Below are 23564 nucleotides of genomic sequence, written 5' to 3' on the forward strand. Positions count from 1 at the left end.
AATTTTTTAAACCAAACAACTAATGGCAAATATAATTTTTATGGGATTGTCATATTAAACTATCATTTTTCATACTGTCATGCAAGAAATAATTCACATTAATTCATCTAGATTAGATTAAAAACTAAAATTGTTGTTACATAAGAGCAATACGTCGGATATAAATTAAAACAACATAAGTCACGATTATTACAAACTTTTAGTTAACCTTAATTTAAGTAGTGCGATACACAACATCAACAATATTTATGGCGGGTATGTAGAATATCGGAGGATTAACATCACCATAAAACTCGACCGTCACCGTCTGTCCTTCGGTAAAAGATTCTTTTTGGATCATTGATTTGACACCTTTTGTGATTATACAGTGACTTATATTTTCGTTTCGATCGTACTTGATCTTCATAATTGCCTTCCAAGTCTTGCATGATTTACCCACTAGAATGTCAACGTTACATGACGTGGGGTATCCATTCATGTTCTCCCTTGCAAATTGAACCGGAACGTACTATCATTTCACATATATGATGATAAATTATATTAGTATAATTATTTTATAGGTGAATTAAAATTATAATAACGACATAAAATATATGTAACAAGCATAATTAGATAATACTAGTTTGATTTTGTACCCTTACCAAATTACCACAACTTATGTATGGTTTAGTAAATCGAGTTGTGAATATTGGTGGGTCGTTATCAATAAAATTACTGAGATCATTGTCCACTTCAGAATTATCTACGTCTTCCCCAGTCTCTCCAATTACCTCCAATCCTACACGAAATATTCTGGCCTTGAAAATAAAATGTCCACAGTAGAACATCTCTACTATATCTCCATTTAAAATTTCATTTTGTTCCAAAAAATTGGTCCAACCATCCTCAATGAAACACTTCCAGTTCTTACCAATTTTTTTTAATCTGAGAATAACGGGATAAGATCTACCATGGTTGCCCTTAGATAAAAAATATTTCCCAGTATTGCGTTGAAGAACATCCCGTACCCTATCTGGAACAAGCTGATAATTAATGTTAATATCATATACTAGATATATAAATGAGGGTTGAAATCTTAAAGTTTAATCAACAGAACTCACCAAGCGTATTCTTGTGGATTCATTAACCATGAATTGAAACCAAGGAGTTGAAATTTCATCCATATTGTTTCTACCAAAATAAAAAACACAGCTGTATATAAGACCTTATCTTCACTGCAATGGGTAACTTGAATAATTATTTATATTCATAGACATTGCCTAACCTTAACAAGAACAAACTATAAAATAGATATGACACCATAAAATTTGCTTTTAATGTAATTTAATTTAAACTAAATTTAATAAAAATGCTTAAAAGTATATTGCATATAATCTAATGACCATATTAATTTTCGAATATTGCATGAACCGACTAATGTTTGTAAACTTATGCTTTATAATAATTGTCAACTGATAATTAAAATCTTTACTCTATTTTAATTTTTTTGGGTCCACAAGCCCCAACTGGATAAATTAGAATGAATAAAGAAGATTTAGAATTGTATTGCTTTGCCTATAGAATATGTCGAATTGAATCATTATCAACCAAATATTGTTATAAATTGTGTAATTGAAAATTAAATCAAACATCCATATTCATGTATAAGATTATTAATGATTTCACATATATGATGTTTTCTAGTGTGACAAATTTAATGCTAATAAGAAGAAACATATAATTACCTGGGAAGAGATGATTATGATCAAGGGATGAAGTCAATAGCCAGTTGACTGTATTTGCTTGCAACTTGAATTGCGGATTCTGTACATAGAAACCTTTGCAAGTAATCTAAGCTAACGGAGAAAGCTTGTAGGTAATTTAATAATAATTTTAAATTATTGGTGTACAATAAATATTGCTGTTAAAATCAAGTGATACCATTGGACCAATCAATTACATTACTTGTTGACCACGAATGTACTCAATGTTGACTAATTTGGTCAAACATATTGGCAGTGCATATATTTTTATTGGATCAAATTTTATTACTTAACTTGTTGACCAAGACTACCTATAGATCACATTAATGTTAACTTGTTGACCAAGACTACCTATAGATCACAAAAATTTCATAGGTAGAGTGGTTGTGTGTTACTTAAATATCCAAATAAGAATATAGCTAGTAACAAATAAAACTATTGGTTGTGTTATTGAATTATCCAAATAAGAATCTAGCTAGTAACAAATAAAAATATAATCGTTAGAGTGGGTGTGTTAGTGAATTATCCAAATTAGAATCTACCTCGTAACAAATAAAACTACAATCGTTATAGTGACATGGTTGTTTTGTGAATTATCCAAATTAGAATCTACTCGTAACAAAAAAAATATAATCGTTAGAGTGGTTGTGTTAGTGAATGATCGAAATTAGAATCTAGCTCGTAACTAATAAAACTAAAATTGTTCAAATCCTACTTGTAATTATGCATCTTATTATATTAATCTATGTTATCAATATACTATTATAAACAATGTTTGTAACTATAAAAAGCCATCATTGTGAAAATAAATTCCAAAAATAAAAGTTTTTCCCACCTACTCTTGCAAAAGGATTTAAATAATAGTCAAAATCTTCAAAGGGAAATTTCTTAATTTCAATAATTAGCAAAAACAATAAATATATACCATATCCATTTTTACAAATTGAAACCTAAAAATAAATCTAAAAAAGATTTTTGCATGTGAGACACAAGAAATGAAGATAGATTACTAGTTACCATCTGTCAAATACTTTATGAATACTAGACATATGTAAACTTTGACTAGTCTATTGTATTAGGGCTTGAATGAAATTGAAATTTATATAAAATTAATAAAAATGCTTAAAAGTATATTGTATCTAATCATATTGACCATACATTAATATTCGAATATTGCATGAACCGACTAAGCTTTGTAAACTTATGCTTTATAATAATTGTAAACTAATAATTAAAATCTTTACTTAAGTTATTTTTAATGGTCACAAGCCTTATGAGGATAAATTAGAATGAATAAAGAATAATTAGTATTTTATTGCTTGCCTTCTTATTGATTACGAATATATAGTAGTTACAAAGTCCTAGTCCTTGTATAAAAAAGATATAGTAGTATCTTACGAAATTCACTAATATACAAGAGATAAATTTATGGAAAAAATAAATCTAAATATTCTGTCAAATCATACTATGATACAATATTATCTCAATATATTTGTTAAGGATATAAATCTTCGCACAAATCTTTATTTTCATCAAATTTGTAGATACAAGTAGGTAAAAGTCTACGGTAATATATATTTACCAACATGCCTATATTATTTACTTGATACAGACAATGAAAGGGATTTTACAATTCATTATTTTCATCAAATTAGTAGATACAAGTAGTAAAAAGTCCAAGGTAATAAATATTTACCAACTAGCCTATATTATTTTGTATGATACAAAGAATGTATGGGATTTTTCTTTTATTATTTAACTAAATTAATATCTTGTACTACACGCACCCCACTGAAAAAAAATTCTATAAAATAGCATCATATACATTTCTATAATTAGGAAAAATACAATAACACAGCAATGAGTTCTTCAAGCTCAACTTCTTCGTTCGCGACTCATCTCACTTGCACCCATGGTGTGCACGCTAGAATCGCAACAGTCCGAAGAGGTCCAAATGTTGGAAAACGATTCTACAGCTGCCCCTTTTGGAAGGTAACGTCTAAATTTACAAAATATGTATTTGATTATAAAACTTAAAATAGTATTATTAACTAATTACTAAGTTGTTTAAAAAAAAAAAAAAATCACTAAGTTTATAAATTTCTTTAATAATCCAGGATAGAGCCAAGGATTGCAGATTTTTTAAGTGGGAGGAAGATTACCAACAACTCTTGTAGGGGCTCATGAACAAATTCTCATACTACAAAGAGAAAAGAGGTGCTTGAAATGGAGAATGGGGAATTAATTAGGGAGATTCAAAGATTGATCAATTTAATCAGAAGGCTAATATGAGGAACTTAAACTTCAGGGCACGGATCAACTGCCTAGTTGTAGCCTTAGTTATATTACTCTTTGTAATATTTATTTTCATTATCTAACTTCTATTGCTTATGTAATCGTTTGCTACGTATGATGTTGTGGCTTAATACTTAATCCTACTCGGTTTAAAGATGTTTTAAAAATAAAATTCAGTGTTACAAACATGTTGTAGCACATTAGCATCTCAATCTCCAATAATCCATAAAAACATGTTGTAGTTAATGCATGAATGCCGCTTATGTGATAAGAACTGTTAATAGCATTAAATTGATAAGAACTACAATTAGTTACTATATAGAAGTTAATTATATAGACTTCATAAGGAATTCGACAGGTATTTCAAGAAGTTATGGGCTAAAAAGTTCATGCATTCCTTTTTAGTACATGCTAGAAAACCAAATTATATTAAGCAACAAACAACGGAATTAGAAATTAAACACTTAATAAACATAAAATATTAAACTTTTTAGTACATGCTAGAAAACCAAATTATTAAAATTCATAATACAACACAACACTTTATTTATAAGAAACTAGCAACTTCATCATCGATGATCCACTTGAGAAGCCTTCAACCACACATGCAATGGCCATAACATCTAAAATAATGATCGCCTAGCAATTGGATGCCCCTACAAGTAAGAATATATATTTTATATGGTCAATAAAAATGTACATATTTAGATATGTAAATAAGGTTCCAAGTGAATACGACATACTTATATCAAACAAGATTATCTAAGATGTACTATACCTTAAAGTATGTATCCATCTTCACGAAAGTTGAGTTAATTGCCCTCTGATCTGCAGCAATTAGATCATCCTTCCAAAGCACAACAAGGTCAACAACACCACCATAAAGACCTATAGGGGATGCAAATGAAAAGCGAAAATTTCCTAGGAGTTCCCTCACAATAAGATGAACATTTTCAACGCTTTGCCTAGTTTCCAACAAGACAACTATACTAGGCCTGTATCGTTCATACATTACTTGAAAATGTTCAATAAATGAAGGCCTAGATAGACCTCTTACGTTCCAACAACACACAATAGTATCATTAGGCATAACAACACAAGGGGGATTGACAAGTGATGCCGATCTTTGACCTTGAAAACAAGTAAAATCAACAATATGATAACAGCAACAAACTCATTGCAACTGTCAAATGCAACCCACAAATGAAGAACATGGATTTCAATACTTGAAAAGCATCGGTGAATGGCCCTACCAACATCCTAAGCGGACTATTGTCTAAGGTCAAAACAGGAGCATCAAAACTTATGACTGGCATAGGATCAAGAACATGCAATGCTGGTATTAAATTATTTGGGTTACAATGTGTGTAGCCAAGACACCAATTTAGAAATAAATGAAATTCAGATCGAATTGGGTATGTATCGTGATAATTAGGTAAATGAGCTGGTCGGACTACACCGTTATCACCATTAGGCCTCATTAAAAGATTGTTTAATGAGATGTTGCTTGGGAACGAAGGGTTAAGTATTAGATAAGCAATAGTTTCAGTAGACATAACTGTGGAATTGTTTATATCTACTGCATCTTTGAAAAGATATTGAAAAGAGGTAAAATCCATCTCAGAGACAAGGCCAGTTGGTGTAGTGAAAAACATGAGACCAAGTCTTCCACTTCTGGTTCTTGCTCCTCTAGCCATGGCTAGTAGAGATGGACAGAAGAAAGAAAATGGAGAAGAAATGTTACGACTAGTTTGTATTGAGGAGGAAAAGAGATTTGTAGTTTCTACTAAACAACCGCTACTCCCCCTCTATTTATAGAATGGAGTAAGTCATTCAACACATTGCTTGGTCAACAAGTTATAAATAATGCATTAAATGAATGTGAAATGGTGCTTAGATAATAGAAAGCTTTGTGTGTTTTTTGATTTTATGAAGACTATATTAGATCATGGTCAAAAACTTTAGTAAACATCGTTTTCCAATAGAGATTAACAAGTAATAATGTTATACCGTCGTAAAGGTTAAGTAGTTCACTGCTCCAAATGAGCATAACGATAACTTTATGTGGTAATGATTCTATTTATCATATTCAATGTTATTTAATCGATATTGTAAAGAAATTTTAATAAGTGTAGTCAAGTAATCATTGATTTGACTAATATGCAAAGCTAGAAATATGCTCTAATAAAAATTAGTAGAATGGAATTGACTTATATGAATGATGTGTATAGTAGTGAATTTGGCAATATAAATATTGAACAATATAAAATTTTAAACAAATGTGATCCTTAATATATACAATGAAAGATAGTAATCCAAATGTAGTTAAAAGATAAAAGTAAATGAATGATCCTTTGACATAATCACATATTTCATATTTCAATTAGAAACTTAATGACTAATAATTAACAAAATTATAAAACGTGAATATTTGGATGTCAAATGTTTAATTTCATTTAAAGATTCTCACTGTCTACCCCGTACATTAGATACAACAGTTTCAAAAAGGCATTTAAGAAATGTTAGGTTCACACAATATAACACACTCCAGTGTTATATATTGTTTGTTAAGAGTGAAAGTTAAGTTGATCATTAAGATAAATATTGTTTTGCAAGTATTGTGACCTTTTAATAGTAGGCAAAGGTTGATAGTATTAAGAACCGAAAGATTTATAGATTTTAAAATAAATGTCGTAATGGCGTTCAATAATCTAAAATATTAACTAGTTGGAATGTCTATTATGAAGATGTATTAGGAATGTCTATTAGGATATTCTACTTTAATAATAAATACATATTAACATTAGACATTGTGATTAGTATTATATATAGGAGTAAGTAATCGAATATGATGGAGATAGTGGGAGTTGATAAAATAAAAAATTGAAATAACCAAAAGTTGTGGTATAATATAAGGAGAAATAGTATTATGTTGCAATCCACTAGTAGTGAGAAATGAATCGAGTATTGTAAAATCTTTCCAAAATTAGAATGTAAATCAAGTAATTATGAAGGATCGTAAATGGAAAGTGGACCAATTATTTAAATAAAATAGATATGTTGTTTTGTTAACTATTATATTAAAAGGAATTCTCCTAAAAGTATATGTGTCACATCAATACCCTTTCATTAAGACATGTCATCCAATTACGGTCTTATTATGCCATGTCACACACTCAACACCACATGACTCTGATGAATTAGGAATGTCTATTAGGATATTCTACTTTAATAATAAATACATATTAACATTAGACATTGTGATTAGTATTATATATAGGAGTAAGTAATCGAATATGATGGAGATAGTGAGAGTTGATAAAATAAAAAATTGAAATAACCAAAAGTAATGGTATAATATAAGGAGAAATAGTATTATGTTGCGATCCACTAGTAGTGAGAAATGAATCGAGTATTGTAAAATATTTCCAAAATTAGAATGTAAATCAAGTAATTAAGAAGGATCGTAAATGGAAAGTGGACCAATTATTTAAATAAAATAGATATGTTGTTTTGTTAACTACTATATTAAAAGGAATTCTCCTAAAAGTATATGTGTCACATCAGTGGCGGAGCCAGGATTTTCAACTTGGGGGGACAAAATGCTTAACTTACGAAAAGCTTAACAAAAAATAAAAACAAAAAAAAAACTCACACACAAATTGGTTAATACTTAATATTAAAATTTCAAAATACAAATATATACTTAGTCATACAATTCAAAATGATGAAAAAAATTACATAAACATTACATTAAAATTACAAGTTCATTCTTCGAGTCTTCATACTTTGAAATCGATCAATAATCTTTTCGTCGGAAACTCGTAAGAATACATCCTTCTCAATAAAAGTGACCAAACAATCATTCATAAGTTGATCACCCATGCTATTTCGCAACTTGTTTTTGACACATGTCATTGCAGAAAACACTCTTTCAACACTTGCCGTGGCAACGGGAAGAATCAACATCAACTTGATAAGCAAATGAATTGCCGTTGCCATAATGTTTATTCTTTTTCCCGGATCATGAGGAAGAAGTTCAACATCGTACACCGAATCTTCCTCTAATGGTACATTACTATTACTTGAACCACCCATTTCCATACTATTTTCTTGACTTTGAGGGGAGCTAAATGAAGGTGAGTTATTGGACTCATTTTCATTGGACTCATTTTCATTGAGTTTCGTTCTTTTAAACAAGAATTGTCGAAGATCGGGTTGTTTAGTTGCCTTTGATTTGTTTGAATTTGGTGAATCGTTTGACATTTCCTAATTAAATCGAAAATTATATATCAATTTCCACAAGACCACAATCCACATCATTACATAATAACAAAACCTAAGAGGCTAAGATTTTAAATTTCTAATTCAACTACACATTTCAATAATTTACAATAATTAATAATTTAAATTCACATTTCACAAAAACAACCAAAAACTCTAACAGGGGAAACAATCAAACAAATATAAATCAATAATCATTTATCAATTCAAATTATTCAATAATCAATACCCACAAGGCCACAAATGACAAATTCACAATAAAAATATAAACAATTAAACAATTAAACATTTAAACAAGTAATAAAAATATGAAATTCAGAATTTCAGATTTACTGTAAATTTAAACAATTAAACATTTAAACAACAAAACAAGTAATCAATTATTCAATTAATCATACATTCATTGATTCATACCTCCATTGAAATCCAGATTTACAGCAAATGTGTTATGCTTATGCATATGACGAAGTCACGAAGACACGAAGTCACGAAGGACGAAGGCTCAAGGGCGGCTGTTGAACCTCGTCACTGCTGCGAACTGCCGGCGAACGGTGGACGGCGTCACGGCGAGCCGGCTAGGCGACAGGCGAGGGCGAATCGAAGAGAGAGAAATTGAAAATTGAAAAACTTAGGGTTTGGCTGGCAAATGTCGCAACAGAGCACTGTAATTGCATTTTTTTTTTAAATTTTTTTTTTTTTTAATTTTTTTTTTTTTGAAAATGGGGGGACAAGTGTCCCCACATGTCCCCTTCTAGCTCCGCCCATGTGTCACATCAATACCCTTTCATTAAGACATGTCATCCAATTACGGTCTTATTATGCCATGTCACACACTCAACACCACATGACTCTTAACATGTTTCTCAAAAACAATATACACATATTTTGAACACGCAACTTCATTTCTAATTCGTTATTTATTAAAAATACTTTAAGTAGATACATTGTATTGACCCAAGGTAGCGCCGGGGCTCGAATACTAGTTTTGTAATGAAATGGTTGTGTTATTGATATGGCTCTTATTAAAGAAATTTATCCTATGATTTAATCCATCCGTTACGACTTACGCTTTGAACTTTAATGTTAAATTCTTATTTAAGGTAAGGAATAGTAAAATATTGAATATAGAATTGATTATTTTACAAAAGTGAAATGTTGCAAAATAATAATTAATTACTGTGTTATTAATTAATAACAACAGAAAATGTGTCATTGGTGTGTCACGTGTTTTAACAAGATTTGGAACCAAGTGTTTTAACTAGATTTCACTAATAATAAACTAATTGAAATTTGCTATTTATTTAATTGATTGTTCTTGGACGCTTGTGCCTGTGCCTGTATGTAAAGGCCCAAATCTTCATCATGGGTCACGAACATATCCAAACTCTTCAATGGGCAAGCTGAATATTTTTCCTAAATTATACACGTCAAATCGTCAATATAAACCTTAGCATTCATCTACACATTCAGATTTGCATAAAACATATCCATACATTATAGTGGGCTTCATACAGTACATCATAAAATCCATTTTGTGAATGCAACAAAATTTAATAGACAGAACTTATAAAAGAAAATGTTGTAGTTTTTTTTTTCTTTGGTAATGTAAATCGACTACATGTAACCAACATTTTTTAATTATTACTCAACTAGTGTACTATAATTCTGCCGAAAAAATCACCCTTACGCGCTGGAGGATTCTCCATTCCAAACTTGTGTGGACGTTTCCTCATTTACTTTCTTGGTACCCCATCGTAAAGCAAATAGATCCGAACGTCTACGCCTATCTCTACTTGTACAATATAGTAGCTGCGAAACTTCCTACATAACACATAAATAGTATTTGTAACATTATACAAAAAGTCGTTGAGAATCAAATAAAATCAAAGGTGAGATATATAATATCACTCACATTTACTAAAAAATAAATAAAAACACTTAAATAACTCACATCAAACATCGGAGATTCCTTGGGTCCTAATGTGTCCCTAGCTACTTTAGGATGTCTTTCTCCATATGCAACATCCAATAGCTAAAAAATACATTGGATAAAGGTGTCAAGTTCACTAATTGATTAACAATTCAGAATTAAAACTAACTAAGTATACTAACTTAACATGATTGCTTACCCCAATTTTTCCATAATCACCAGAAATATTTCTATCTAGCTTCCCTGCATAACCTATTCGCTCCATGCTCCATACCTTCAAACGAGGATATACATCCCAGTCATAGGGATCCAAATTCAGACGATCTAGATAGAATATCTGCAACAAAGGACATGATTAAATTATATACAAGTATCAAAATAATTGAACAAATAATATTAATATTTATAAAATACAACACCACAAAAAATTATTGCACAAATTAGATACTCACTACAGCAAATATAGCACATCCACCGCAACCACCTGTAAAACCATTAGCATAAAAACGTCGCGCAAAATTTGTAACACTTTGAAGAAATTTTTTCAAAACAAGGTCACACCAATCATAGTTTTTGCATTCCATAGCACAACTCAATGCCGATAACAAGTCAGATGCTAGTCTTGGTGACTGTGTTGGGCATAAAATCATTTGAAGGGCAAGGATTAGGAATAATGTTTTGAATTCTTCTTCATCATTTGCCTCAAACTGTCCCTCCAATCGATCCATCATCTGTACGGTAACAGGGATGCCCATTGAAGTGTATGTGCGACCGCATTGTTGGTTAGGTGTCGTCTCCCATGTCCTTCCATATTTCAATAAAACATTCCGCATTGTTGGTTGCTGAACCAAGATGTCCAGCATGTTGTCTTCATTACAGTCACGCCTCCTCTTACCCAAATCGTATTGACCCATTCTGATTGTGTGATAGGATGCAAAGAAGATCTACAGTGTTTTCAAAGCGGCAAAGATATGGAGGTTGTGGATTTGAAAAAAAAATTAATTAACATACATTTGTTGTCCATTCCAAATGATGATTTCAAAGGAGAGAGAGTTGAACTTTGAAGGTGGAGTAACAAAAACCCTAGTCTGACGTTAACTGACGACTATGAAATGGAGTTAAGTCCAGATGTACAAGCGTATGTTTACCTGGATGCTCAGTCAGAGTAAAATTCCATGTCGTCACTGTAAAATTACAAACGCATCCTCATAGTAATAGGTTGAAATACCTGAATAGCCCCTAGATTGACGAAATTCGTTTATCAAGAAGATCAACAGGTATTTTCCGGTTGAACTTTGTAGTTGCTCTGTTAGTGGTGGTGTATATACATTCATAAGTACATACATACATATATACACTCGATGTATAGGTAGCTAGTTGTATATGTTTTGGATATTAATTTTCGAATTTTATGTTGTTGATATTGTAATAGCTAGGAAGCTAGTCTGCATTTGTTTTGAACAAGTCAATAAAATTGTTTTTTTTTTGTGTAGTGAATTCTGAATATATTACTTTGTATCGTGTTTGCAATATATATTTTGTTGTTTGGTTCGTTGATGTTTACTTTTATTGATTTTATAAATTAATTGATCGATTTAGGTGGTTAACTTGAGAAGAAGTTTACAGATTGTTTGATATATACAAGTACTTAATGACTGATTTTTTCAATTTTAATTTACCGGAGTAATGTTACAATGTTGACTTGAATTGATTATTTCAAAATCGATTTTCACTCATTTAAAGAAAGAGGCAGTAGTGTTGCCTAATTCATAATTCTTGGCTGGTTACTTCGTTTAATTTGATTTCGTATGCAACAATATACAAGGTAAGTTTGGGTAAGGTACTAAAGTTATAAGGAGAGAGGGGGTATATATATAGGAGCTATTGAATAGAAAAATCCGAACCTCCAAAGTATAATGGCCATCTTACATTATTATCCTTTTTGCATATAGCTAGAATATGCATTTTAAGATTATTATTTTAACCTATGTAATTCTATTATTTGTGTGTACAATTAGATCATTATAACTTTTTTCATTGCAAGTTATATACTCCGTATATTTTTCATAACTTGAGCTTTTACAGAGTGAAATTCAAAGGTTTGTTATTTGAACTATGTACGTCTTTACTCTTTAATGTCAATTTTAAGAATGTAGTAGTCGTTTGGTATTTTAAATGATCGATCTAGTTAATTATGTCAATTTTATGAATGTAGCAGTCGTTTGGTATATTTCTTATTTGTATTTTTTTTGAGGAATTTTTATTTCTATTCTAATTTTCAATTAAGTTCAGTCCAACTTCAATCAGTTTAGTTTAGTTCAGCTTCTAATTTCCTTCTTTCATAAAATATTCATTTCACCTTAGTTCAGTTCAGTTCAGCTCCAATCAGTTCAGTTCAGTTCAGTTTAGTTCATTTCAGTTAAGCTCCAATCAGTTCACTTCAATTCAGTAAATGTGAACATACATTTACTCAATACTATAGAGTATATGCTATCATTAAATTCCAATTTTTTTTCTTTGTTAATTAAAAGTCTAATTTTAGAGTTACAAACAAATGGCTAAAGAATTGTAATCACTATAAAGTGCTCCAGAGTTCTAGTATTGATATTGTCAAAACAAGATCAAGTTAAGACGATTTTAAAATGAGGAGACATTATCTGAATTAATACACGATAACAACAGTAGTATTTGTAGTGTTGTTTTCTTATCTTTAGCAATTACTACTTGGGTTTGTACATTTAAACACAACAAAAAGATAAGTCTCACAAAATAAACCTCATCTCAGCCCAAAACTACACATTCAGTTCCCAAATATTTCAGTTACACCGTTAACTTCCTCCACACTCAACCATACCAACAGAAAACCAGACAAAAGAAATACAAATCGAAATAAACAATCCTCAATTCCAACCCCATTAAATCCAGAATATTCTAATTCGTTGGATCACTGACGTGTCACATCAATTCAGTTAAACCCACGTCCACGTCATCTTCTTGCACTTTCTTCCAATTCAAATCTTTCTCTCTCCCCCTTTAAATATCAAAATACCCCCAACATTTTACAACAGAATTTCTCAACTCAAGCAAACATTTCTCTGTAATTCCAAACCCTAATTCCTCGATTCCAGCTCAATTTCTCTCTCCTCGGTAATCCATTTCTTTCTTTACTTTCTTTTTTACTTCTTCGATTTGTTTAATTTCATTCAATTGTTTTTTTCTGGAAATTTGCTCTGTTTTTTGGTAATTGTTGAATCACCATCATAATCTTTAATCTTAATCGATTAGTTAACTTCGAATATTAATTAGTTCTTCAAATTGAATTCTACAACCGATTCATTTCTTTATTATTCCTTCGATTTATTAAACTCGAATTTTGCTCTGTTTTTTTCGTAATTGTTGAATCATTACAATAATCTTTAATCTTAATCGATTACTTAACTTTGAATGTTAATTTTCATTTTATAACTTGAATTAATTGATTTAAAACTTGTTTAAGTTCTTTTGCGCAGTTGAATTCGAATCGAAATGGCTCGTACAAAGCAAACTGCTCGTAAATCTACTGGTGGTAAGGCTCCTAGGAAGCAACTTGCTCAAAAGGTACATCATAATCTTTAATTTCTAGGGTTTTTCCGATTTAAATCGATCTTTTTAATTGATTATTTTGTATTATTTCCAAGGCTGCTAGAAAATCACTTCCTGAGACTGGTGGTGTTAAGAAGCCTCATCGTTACCGTCCCGGCACTGTCGCTCTTCGGTAATTTTACTTATTTTTTTGAATTACTAATCTTGATGATTTTTTCTAAGAGTATTTAATTTGTTACATAATAGTAATATAATGTTTCTTCTTGATTTTTTTTAATGAAAATGCAGTCAGATTCGCAAGTACCAGAAGAGCACAGAGCTTTTGATCCGTAAACTCCCATTCCAGCGTCTTGTTCGTGAAATCGCCCAAGAATTTAAGGTAAAATTACACTGAACAGCTTTATTGATTTTAATTTAATGATGTAAGTATTGTTTAATTGAAATTGATTAGGGTTTTGTGTTGTTTTAATTTGTTGGATGAATAATAGCATGATCTGAGGTTCCAGAGTCACGCAGTGTTGGCACTCCAGGAGGTGGCCGAGGCGTACATTGTGGGCTTGTTCGAGGACACTAATTTGTGCGCCATTCATGCTAAGAGGGTCACCATCATGCCTAAGGATGTTCAGTTGGCTCGTCGTATTCGAGGCGAGCGTGCTTAAGAATGAAGATTCAACAAGCTAAAGGATCGATGTAATGTTTAGCAATTAAGTGTAATGTTTTGAATCAACTTTGTAGGAGTTGTTCTGTTAGTGATAGACTCGATAGTGGATGTGTTATAGCTAGTTGAATAATGTTTTGGATATTAATTTTTGCATTTTATGTTGTGATTGTATTAGGGAGTCTCTGCACTTGTTTTGAACGATTGTTTTCAACAATTTAAGTCAATAAAATTGCTTTTAGTGTAGTGAATTCTGAATATATTACTTTGACTTGTGTTTGCAATATTCTTCGATGTTTGGTTCGTTATTGTTTGATTTTATATATATGTTAATTGATTGTTTTATTAGGTGGTTAAATAACTTAATTTGGGCAAAAGTTAAAAGAATGTTTGACAAGAATATAAATGACTGATTTTCTCAATTTTACCGGAATAATGTTACAAACTTACAATGGTAGTGTGATGTTAAATTTGAGTTAAGATTTGCGTGGAAAATTGACAAAGAGTTGTGATGGATATGATATAATTTTTACTCATAACACCTTAGTAGTAGTAAGGTTTGAAAGTTCTTATTGTACATGGCTAAATATATGTTCATATAAATTTATGAGTCGGAATTAGTAAAACTTTATATTTTGTTGCAAATATTTGCATTTCATGATGGTTTTGGGTTTTGATCCTAAGCCTTAGGATTAGACAGAAGCAAATACTTGTTTCAAAAAAAAAAAAAAAAAAAAAAGACAGAAGTAAATACTCCAAACAAGGTTCTAGACCTCTAGAGTTCTAGTAATGAGTAATGGGTATGTACGACCTTTACAATTACGGAAGGCCGCTTATAGCTAACATTATGCAATATTTCACGTAAATTATATTTTAGTAAATTCTTTTGATTACTACATTGCACATCGTTGTTTTGATTTAACTTTAATTTTTTTGATCAATTTTGAATGGCTACAATTTTAATTTCTTGTAGCATTATAAGTGGTCTTTCGATCTTAACCGTCAAAATTCAATAAATAACCTCAATCGTTGGTAGGTTTGATTACATGGTAAAAACAACTAAGCATGTATGATGTATGTATCAGATTATTTTCAATTAAAATCGAAGACCAACAATTCAAGTTTCGTTGGCAAATGGAGATTGTATGGTAGTTCGTCTGCCACTGCTGAAACTTGGAATCAACAATGGCTGGAGCGGATTCTGATCATCTTTCTTTTGCCTTTCTCCTCTAATGCCTGTTGGAGTTATTCTCTTATTCCTATAGTACAACTCCAAGACTAGGTTCATCAATTTTGCTTCAAAAGATCAAAACTCAAATTTGGTTGATTGCCTTAATTAATATCAATCAGTTGACTTTGATTATCACCATTTTCTCACTAACCGTTTGCTTATTGATACTCTACAAAGTTGGAAGCTAATTGATAGACATGCATAATTAAAGGGAGGTAATTTGATACTCTTTGACTTTGGGGTATGCATGTTTTCCAGTGAGTATTGAGTAGTCTAGGTTCATAATAAGCAATTGATTTGTTCACTCATTTTAAGGGAGGTATTGGATTATTGATACTCCTTGATTTTGGGTGATTGCATAATAACCGTGAGGGGTTGCTTCTTTGGGGTGGAGTGCTCCACTATAAATTGATGATCCTCCATTTCATTCAGACACGGAAAAATCACATACTACATCTTATTTTTTACTCCAAAATGATACAAAATACTATGGTCTCTAATTGTTGGGCAATGTTCAAAGTGTTCTCAATCTAGCTCTTCGTGGTACACCGTAGAGTTGGAGTCGTGTATCCCTGGAGGTCGGCTGCTACGAGTCCGTGTGTACTGTACAGGGCAAATTCGACTTTAGGGGAGTGATTTATTGTCACGCCACGACAATTTCAGATAAGCCGTTCTAATTTTATCCTCTAGTAGTCATACAATGTTATTCTATAATAGTATACTTCTTACAATGCCGCCCAAACTTGGACTGCCCTAGCGGTTTAATTTATGGTGGCCATTTGGCCAACGAATCTCCATCCTGACGAAGTATGTTATTATTTTAGAGAAATCATGAGCAAGTAATGATCTTATTTGTTGTGAATGGTATAGATTAATTAGAGATAGTTACCATGGCACACAAACGGAAGACTTTATTTGTTATGGAGGCGATCACACCATCTAATCTTCAATGGTATTGATTACCATGTCACTTCACGATTGAATGAAATAAAAAAAATAATAATAATCATTTAAATCAAACATTACAATATAACATAATGAAATCGAACCAAATTCAATATCTAACCGTTACCTTGCCCCTCACTCAACCAAGAAAATAAACACTACCCACAAAAGAAACACAAAACCATCAACAAAAAAACCTTAATCCGTGTCTTCCATAAAACCAACCAATCAAAACTCACTAATCAGAATTAACTTAATTATTCGGATTAATGACGTGTCAAAAATTACAGTTACTATAGCCACGTCAGCCTCTTTCTCCAACCGCCTTACCCCCCTCCATTTTTCAGTCTCCTATAAATAACCCCCAAACTCCATACTGCCATGCATTCTCCTTCTCAACTGCACCAAATATTTCTCAATTTCCTCTTTCTTTCTTCAATCCTAATTCTCCGATTTTAGGTATTATTTATAATCTCTCTCTTCCCTTTAATTCTTCCCATTTTCTTTTTATTTCGACTATAATTTTATGATTTGTTCATTCATTAATTTGTTCTTAGTTTAATTTGTCACGAGTTTAACTTGTTTTGTAAAAACTTGTTTGAAGTTCTTTTGGTGTTGAATTTGAATCGAAATGGCTCGTACGAAACAAACTGCACGTAAGTCGACTGGTGGTAAGGCTCCGAGGAAGACACTTGCTCAAAAGGTATATACATTCAGTCATTCATTCATCATACATCATAATCTTTGATTTCTAGGGTTTTTTCAATTAATTTTACTTTATTCTTGTTTGATTTTTTTTTTTTTTTATTTGTTCTTTGTAATTCATCATACTCGTTTATGATTATTTTGTTTTTTTTTTTTTTGAATTGAAGGCTGCAAGAAAATCTGTTCCTAGGTCCGGTGGTGTTAAGAGGCCTCATCGTTACCGTCCTGGAACTGTTGCTCTTCGGTAATTTTATTCTGGTTGAATTTTATTTATTAATGTTGTTGATTTTTAATTTTTTACATTTTTGGTACGTTGTAGTAATTATTAATGTAAATGAAAAATTAAATTATTTTGATAGTGCATTAATGTTGATAATGAAAGATGATTTCTAAATTTTGATCATTTTTGTTCGTGATGATGCAGTGAAATCCGTAAGTACCAGAAGAGTACTGAGCTTTTGATCCGTAAACTCCCATTCCAACGTCTTGTTCGTGAAATCGCTCAAGATTTTAAGGTAAATTATGGTGAACAATGTGATTAAAATTTTGATTTTAATGGTGTAATTCAAGTATAATGTGAAACTGATTAGGGTTTTGGTGTTTGTTATCTTGGGATGATGAATAGGTTGAACTAAGGTTCCAGAGCCACGCAGTGTTGGCAATCCAGGAAGCGGCCGAGGCATACCTTGTGGCTTTGTTTGAGGACACTAACTTGTGCGCCATTCATGCTAAGAGGGTCACCATCATGCCTAAGGATGTTCAGTTGGCTCGTCGTATTCGCGGCGAGCGTTTCTAAGGAGATCGTGGATGGATGCATGATAGACAGCTTTAGGGAGGGCTTATAATTCACAAAAAAATAGGTTTTAGTTGGTGTGGTGTGAATATAATATTAAACTCTATTATCAAGTGTTAGAATATGTGGTACTTTTTTAGTTTGATGTTATCTTTTGAAGGTTTTTAATTAGGGTAATCTAGAATAAATTATCAGTGATTTAGGTTTGTGTGAAGTACTTAATGAAGTAATTGGTTTGTGTGAAGTACTTAATGAAGTAATTTCTAATGTTTCGATTAATAGTAATTTATGATTTTTTTTTTTAATTTTTTTTTTATTTGTGCTTATGTTTTGATTAATGAGTAATTTCTTATGTGTCGATCAATTTTTGTTAAAAGATTAAGAAGATTGGCTTTGTTAACTTTGCTGGTTAAATTCTTTATTAAATTGGTATAAATGAGACAAATGGTAGGTTAAAATTTCCTGATCCACTTAAAAATTAAGGAATAAAGTTATTAATTTACAAGTTAATCAATTAACATATAAATCAAATTAAAAGTTGATCTTTACAAACGGATTTTGCATGCTCTACTTTGATAAAAAAAATTGGTGCATAAGTGTTAAAAAAAAAGGGGTCGATTTTCAATTCAACACAAATCAATTCAGGTCCAGGCTTCAACCCAAATGCCGCGGCCTTTATGATCACTTGGAAGTTGGAACATCAACCACAAACTAAATATTTTATATGGTCGAATTTCGAAAAGAATTGTTTTCGATACAACATTTTAAATTAACAATTCAAAGAAAAGAATTGTTTTTGATACTACATATATGTATACTTTTCACTTATATGTCTAAACTTAATTGTATCTATCCAAACCTATTTGAAATTATCTAAACTTGTTAACTCGATGGAGCTTGTGTAGCAATGTAGGTAGTTGTTTCTTGGTAGGTTGATAGTAGTACACTAGTACCATGAGTAGGATGGACTTGGGTACACTTAAGTTCTTAATTCCCCTCACTCCCTTCACTTCTTTTCTATTGAAATCATCTCTACCCGCAATCATGCAAGCGAACTTGTTAGTTGTTACACACCATGTCAAAATATTTAAATATTTACGGACAGTAGATATTTTCATATTTCCCTATTTCCCTAAACAAAATTTCAAAAGTAAAAATATATTTTTCACTCAACGAGTTATTTTCAAATAAAGTCGAAATTTGTTTGGTGTATTTCATATATATACTACCTCCTTTACTTTTTAGTTGTAACAATACAATTTTTTATTTCATAAAAAATGTCTCCTTGCTGCATCAAAAAGTATTGAATGTAGTAAATTGTTCTCCGTGAGAGGATTTATATATGGACTATAGAGTGTGTATCGCAAGACCACTAGATTATGTGATGGAATTTCGCTATTAAGTTAAGCGGGCGTGTCCAATTTTAATTTTCACCACCTATTAACTATAACTATAATAAAAATGCTGATCTGATATCATTAATTGACCATGTCAACTTCTTATGAAAATTTTTCCCGTAAAAACAAACTATTTTGGACATCATTATTTGTTTTTCCTATATTTTTTTATTCCTAAGTTCTAAGACTACATAATACAACACTTTTTCATAATTAATTAATGAGATTATTATCATTACACTTTTTCGAATAAAGAATATTGACAATTATTTTAAACAAATAATATCTATATAAGCTATGCAACGTTCTGGACTAAACTAGTACAATAATAAAGTATAAAGTGGGGACTGGTGAGGCATAACATTGTAATTTTTTTTTTAATCATATACTTCTACCAAGTATATATTAAGATTATCGGTATAGAGGTGTTAATTTGGGTCATCGGCCAGTTGAATATAAATTTGTCTAAACTATTGTATCTATGCTTCTATAATTTGGTTTATCACTTTTGCATAGGGTTGGGTCTATACTAGTTGGGTCGGGTTAGTTTTTAATGAGACTGCATCTAGATTGGATCTAATATGAACAATGTATGATATTATTTGTCATTTTTGACTGGCAGGTCGGCATTGTTTCATGATATGTGCATTCCTCGATATGGTACACCGTAGACGTCAAACAATTTTATGTACAAAAGCAAGTAGTTCCCCTCAATAAAATAAAAACAAATTTAGTAATTGGATTTTGTATGTCATTGATTCACGGGTAATACAACCAATTTTTTGTTTGCTTCTTAACGATTCAATTCACGGACTGTCCTGAGAGCTCTAGTTTGACACGGGCTAATTCTAATAGTCCACGTAGAATGAGTCTAAAATGCGAAATCGTATCAGTTATTAGTCGATTAACACTAAACAAAACACACCCTCAAATTAAAATATTTAGTCGTGTGAATAGTGTAATCTAAAGAAGTAAAGTGACAATGTCATAACTAATACTTCATCTTTCATAGAATTTGTATACTAGATATTCAAAAAAAGAATCCATTTCTTTTTAAGTTATCATAATATCATGAAAGAAAGAAGGATCTTGTATGAGCTTATGAATGTCAACTTCACATGTGTCATAAATATTGCAAGTAGCATATTTTGGGATTGCTAATTTCTTGTTTGTTCTTGTACTGAATTTCTTGTTTGTTCGATCATATGCGCCAAAATATGTATTCACATGCATAATTTTGTGCTATATACCAACTATATTGTACGTCTATGAAGTATTTTTAAGGTAGATAAAGGAAAAAATACCCCATTAAATCAACACATCTTGCATGTTAATTGTTTTTAATTTGTACTACAACTTTAGTAAATGAAACCTTGCATGGTACATCTACAAAGTATTAGGTAGATCTATCTCACAAATATAAACAAAAAAAAAAAAAAAAAAAGGAAGTTCATTTGGCATTGTATCTTAAATTCTTAATTCTGTTCTTGTAGCTTTTTACAAAATTATGAAGAATTACTATGTAACAATTGAGTTAAAAAAAAAAAAAAAAAAAAAAGAAAAAAAAAAAAAAAAAGACTAATCACATAAGTTGAACCCAAATGCCTACGCTAGGAACACTTTGATGAACCACAAATAACATATAAAAGGCCGGAGGAGCAATGTTAATAGATCCGGGTGTTCTAACATTGACTTGAAATCGACCCGAATCCATACGCATTGCGGCCGTTGTATTGGTTAGCACCAACAATCTTTGGCTCATTGAGAAGGAATGTGTGTTAAAAGGTGGACTAATCAGGGTAACCTTAATTGAATCTAGGTCAATAAACTCGGTAATTATGAACTTAACCTCTAAGAGCTTTCCATAATGAATCTTAGAGCTAGAAGCTGGGGTGACAATAATGGGTCGTAACTTTATTTTGGAGGGATCTAAATATGGGGGTGAAAATGCCTCCAAGCTAAGTTCAGTAGGATATAGCACATTGGTGAAGTTGTTGAACTTATGTGGGTTACTCCCTCCCACTAAAATTCTCCCATCGCGTAACAAAATTGCACTTGAATGGTACATCCTTGGGACTTGAGATTGGTTAAGAAGTTCGAATCTAGATTCGAAAACACTATTTGGGCGGTAGATTACTGGGCTAAGTACAGGGTCTCGACCCAGCTCCCACCCAGCACTACCTGATCCTGCCCCGTTTATTAGTAATATATCCTCGTTGGGAAGGATCACCATGTCACTCATGACACGAGCCATTGGCATAGTCTCAATGGCCCAAGTAGGATTAGGATCATTAATCTTAATTCTGGCACACGTGTTTAGAGCTGGCAAAAACTGACGCGAATGTGCCTTCAAGTATGAACCTAGTGGTGCACCCCCACATATTAACACCTCCGCTTCCACATTCAACCCCAACTCCAAATCCTTCAATGGTAAAAGAACCGCGGACCCCGAGCTCGGGTAGCTACGCGGGTCACCACCCGGGATAGTTGGATAGGTCCGAACAACAACATTTTTAACATAATTAAGCAAAATAGCTCGATTGTTAGCAAAAATAAACAAGTTTCCATCTACATGGAGAAACACAAAAGGGTACAAGTTATTTTCCACATTATGAACATTAGTTTGTGCTAGAAACGGTAGCTTGTAAAGTTGAGAAGTAGAACGTGTTATTTTTGGATAAAACTCATAATTGAAGGCTCTTCTACCTCCTATGACAATTATACGACCATCAGGCAAAATATGGTTGGTAGCGTACCATCTTCGGATTAGTAGTTTGTTGGGAAGTTCTACCCAATCACATACGCCACAAGATGGTTGAAAAGTTCTAACAACGCGCTCTCCATCGTTGTAACCACCGGTTTGAACAAGTGTACCGTTGGGGAGGGTGGCTCCGGAGGAGCACCACGTGTCGGTTAACACGTTGAGGGGTCGGAAGGTGTTTGAAATAGAGTCATACTCAACCGAGTGAGCCGTGCAATCGGTCTTCAAGGTCAAGTCATGAGGGTTCTTACGACATAGACCGTTAGGAAGTGAGACATTAGAAGGGCCAAAGTCGGTCCTATCGAATATTAAAACACGGTCATCATTTAAGAGTTGCATGTGCATGGCAGAAATGCCGATACTTTTTTGTAGGAGCTGCCATTGGCCATCCCCTGCAGTATATATGCTGCGGGGGAAGAGGATGAGGAGGAGGAGGAGGAAGAAAACGGGAGTAATTGACATAAAACGGGATAATGTACTTATATAAATGATACTTGTTTTTTTATTTGTGGCTTTGGTTATAGGAAGTATCTATAACTAGTTATGAGCAAATTTTTTGGTTGATAATATTTGTATTTTTGTAAAGGAATTAGGAGGGGACACTATGTTGGATTATATAGACATGTTGTGAAGTTGATATGATGAGGAGACAAACTGTGGGCTTTGTCTTTGAGGAATTGCAATTATGACTGTTTCTTGCACAAGTAAGCGGCACAAACTAGTCAATTACCAAGGGCATGTAATTGGCAATGTAAATAAAGTCTACTACATTTACGTAACATGTTTAAGACGTATTTTTTTATTATGACTGTGGAACTAATTGAATGCTAATTAAACTTTGATACTTTTTAATTGTTTTTTTTTCCCCGACCGTGTTATATAATTAATTCTGTGAGTAGCACGTAATACAAATTAGAACAAATATGTTAATCTTATTGAAAAAGTAACCCCAAATATTTGTGTATTTATTACTGTATTATTTACTCTTGATTCTCATAAACGGTAACTTTATTAAATTGGACATTGTTTTTGGTGTTTATTGTCTAAGCTTTGGGCCATAAGCATTTTTCAATCAACACAATTAAGATCAAACTAGGGTTCAATCCCCTCAAAGAAAAAATCAAATAGTAGTGAAAATAAATTAGAAGAAAAAGAAAAAGAAAAAAGAAAGGAAAATAAGCTAATATAGGCCTTGATGTATAAGTTGGACACAATGCTAAACGTCTTAAACATTACACAAA

At 31.7% G+C, this 23564-nt stretch overlaps 3 protein-coding genes across 4 annotated transcripts; 2 read left to right on the forward strand and 1 right to left on the reverse strand.

Moving 5' to 3' along the window:
- Positions 1 to 12920: 12920 nt before the first annotated feature.
- Positions 12921 to 14751, forward strand: LOC110724702 (histone H3.3-like). 2 transcript variants are annotated; one of them, XM_021904149.1, is made up of 5 exons: positions 12921 to 13398; positions 13748 to 13848; positions 13929 to 14005; positions 14122 to 14212; positions 14322 to 14751. In XM_021904149.1, exons 2-5 carry the CDS (start codon positions 13777 to 13779, stop codon positions 14490 to 14492), a joined length of 411 nt encoding a protein of 136 aa, XP_021759841.1. In that variant the 5' UTR covers positions 12921 to 13398; positions 13748 to 13776; the 3' UTR covers positions 14493 to 14751. The 2 variants fall into 2 exon arrangements, with proteins under 2 accessions (XP_021759841.1, XP_021759840.1); XM_021904148.1 differs by having other exon boundaries at positions 13761 to 13848.
- Positions 14752 to 16552: 1801 nt separating this feature from the next.
- Positions 16553 to 18675, forward strand: LOC110724703 (histone H3.3-like). Its single transcript, XM_021904150.1, has 5 exons — positions 16553 to 17126; positions 17272 to 17370; positions 17540 to 17616; positions 17797 to 17887; positions 17998 to 18675. The coding sequence occupies exons 2-5, from the start codon at positions 17299 to 17301 to the stop codon at positions 18166 to 18168; spliced, it is 411 nt and encodes a 136-aa protein (XP_021759842.1). The 5' UTR covers positions 16553 to 17126; positions 17272 to 17298; the 3' UTR covers positions 18169 to 18675.
- Positions 18676 to 20886: 2211 nt separating this feature from the next.
- LOC110724535 (aldehyde oxidase GLOX-like) lies at positions 20887 to 23564 on the reverse strand. Its single transcript, XM_021903954.1, has one exon. The coding sequence runs from the start codon at positions 22783 to 22785 to the stop codon at positions 21145 to 21147; it is 1641 nt and encodes a 546-aa protein (XP_021759646.1). The 5' UTR covers positions 22786 to 23564; the 3' UTR covers positions 20887 to 21144.

Source organism: Chenopodium quinoa, unplaced genomic scaffold, assembly GCF_001683475.1.
Source record: "Chenopodium quinoa cultivar QQ74 unplaced genomic scaffold, ASM168347v1, whole genome shotgun sequence".
In the NCBI taxonomy this organism is placed as follows: Eukaryota; Viridiplantae; Streptophyta; class Magnoliopsida; order Caryophyllales; family Amaranthaceae; genus Chenopodium; species Chenopodium quinoa.

Excerpts from the sequence above, each read along its gene's own strand:
- LOC110724703 (XM_021904150.1), top strand. The coding sequence starts at position 17,299 with ATGGCTCGTACGAAACAAACTGCACGTAAGTCGACTGGTGGTAAGGCT. Across the intron at positions 17,617-17,796 it reads CCTGGAACTGTTGCTCTTCG|TGAAATCCGTAAGTACCAGA; the intron begins GTAATTTTATTC and ends GTGATGATGCAG. Across the intron at positions 17,888-17,997 it reads AAATCGCTCAAGATTTTAAG|GTTGAACTAAGGTTCCAGAG; the intron begins GTAAATTATGGT and ends GATGATGAATAG.
- LOC110724535 (XM_021903954.1), bottom strand. The coding sequence starts at position 22,785 with ATGTCAATTACTCCCGTTTTCTTCCTCCTCCTCCTCCTCATCCTCTTC.
- LOC110724702 (XM_021904149.1), top strand. The coding sequence starts at position 13,777 with ATGGCTCGTACAAAGCAAACTGCTCGTAAATCTACTGGTGGTAAGGCT. Across the intron at positions 13,849-13,928 it reads GGAAGCAACTTGCTCAAAAG|GCTGCTAGAAAATCACTTCC; the intron begins GTACATCATAAT and ends ATTATTTCCAAG. Across the intron at positions 14,006-14,121 it reads CCCGGCACTGTCGCTCTTCG|TCAGATTCGCAAGTACCAGA; the intron begins GTAATTTTACTT and ends ATGAAAATGCAG.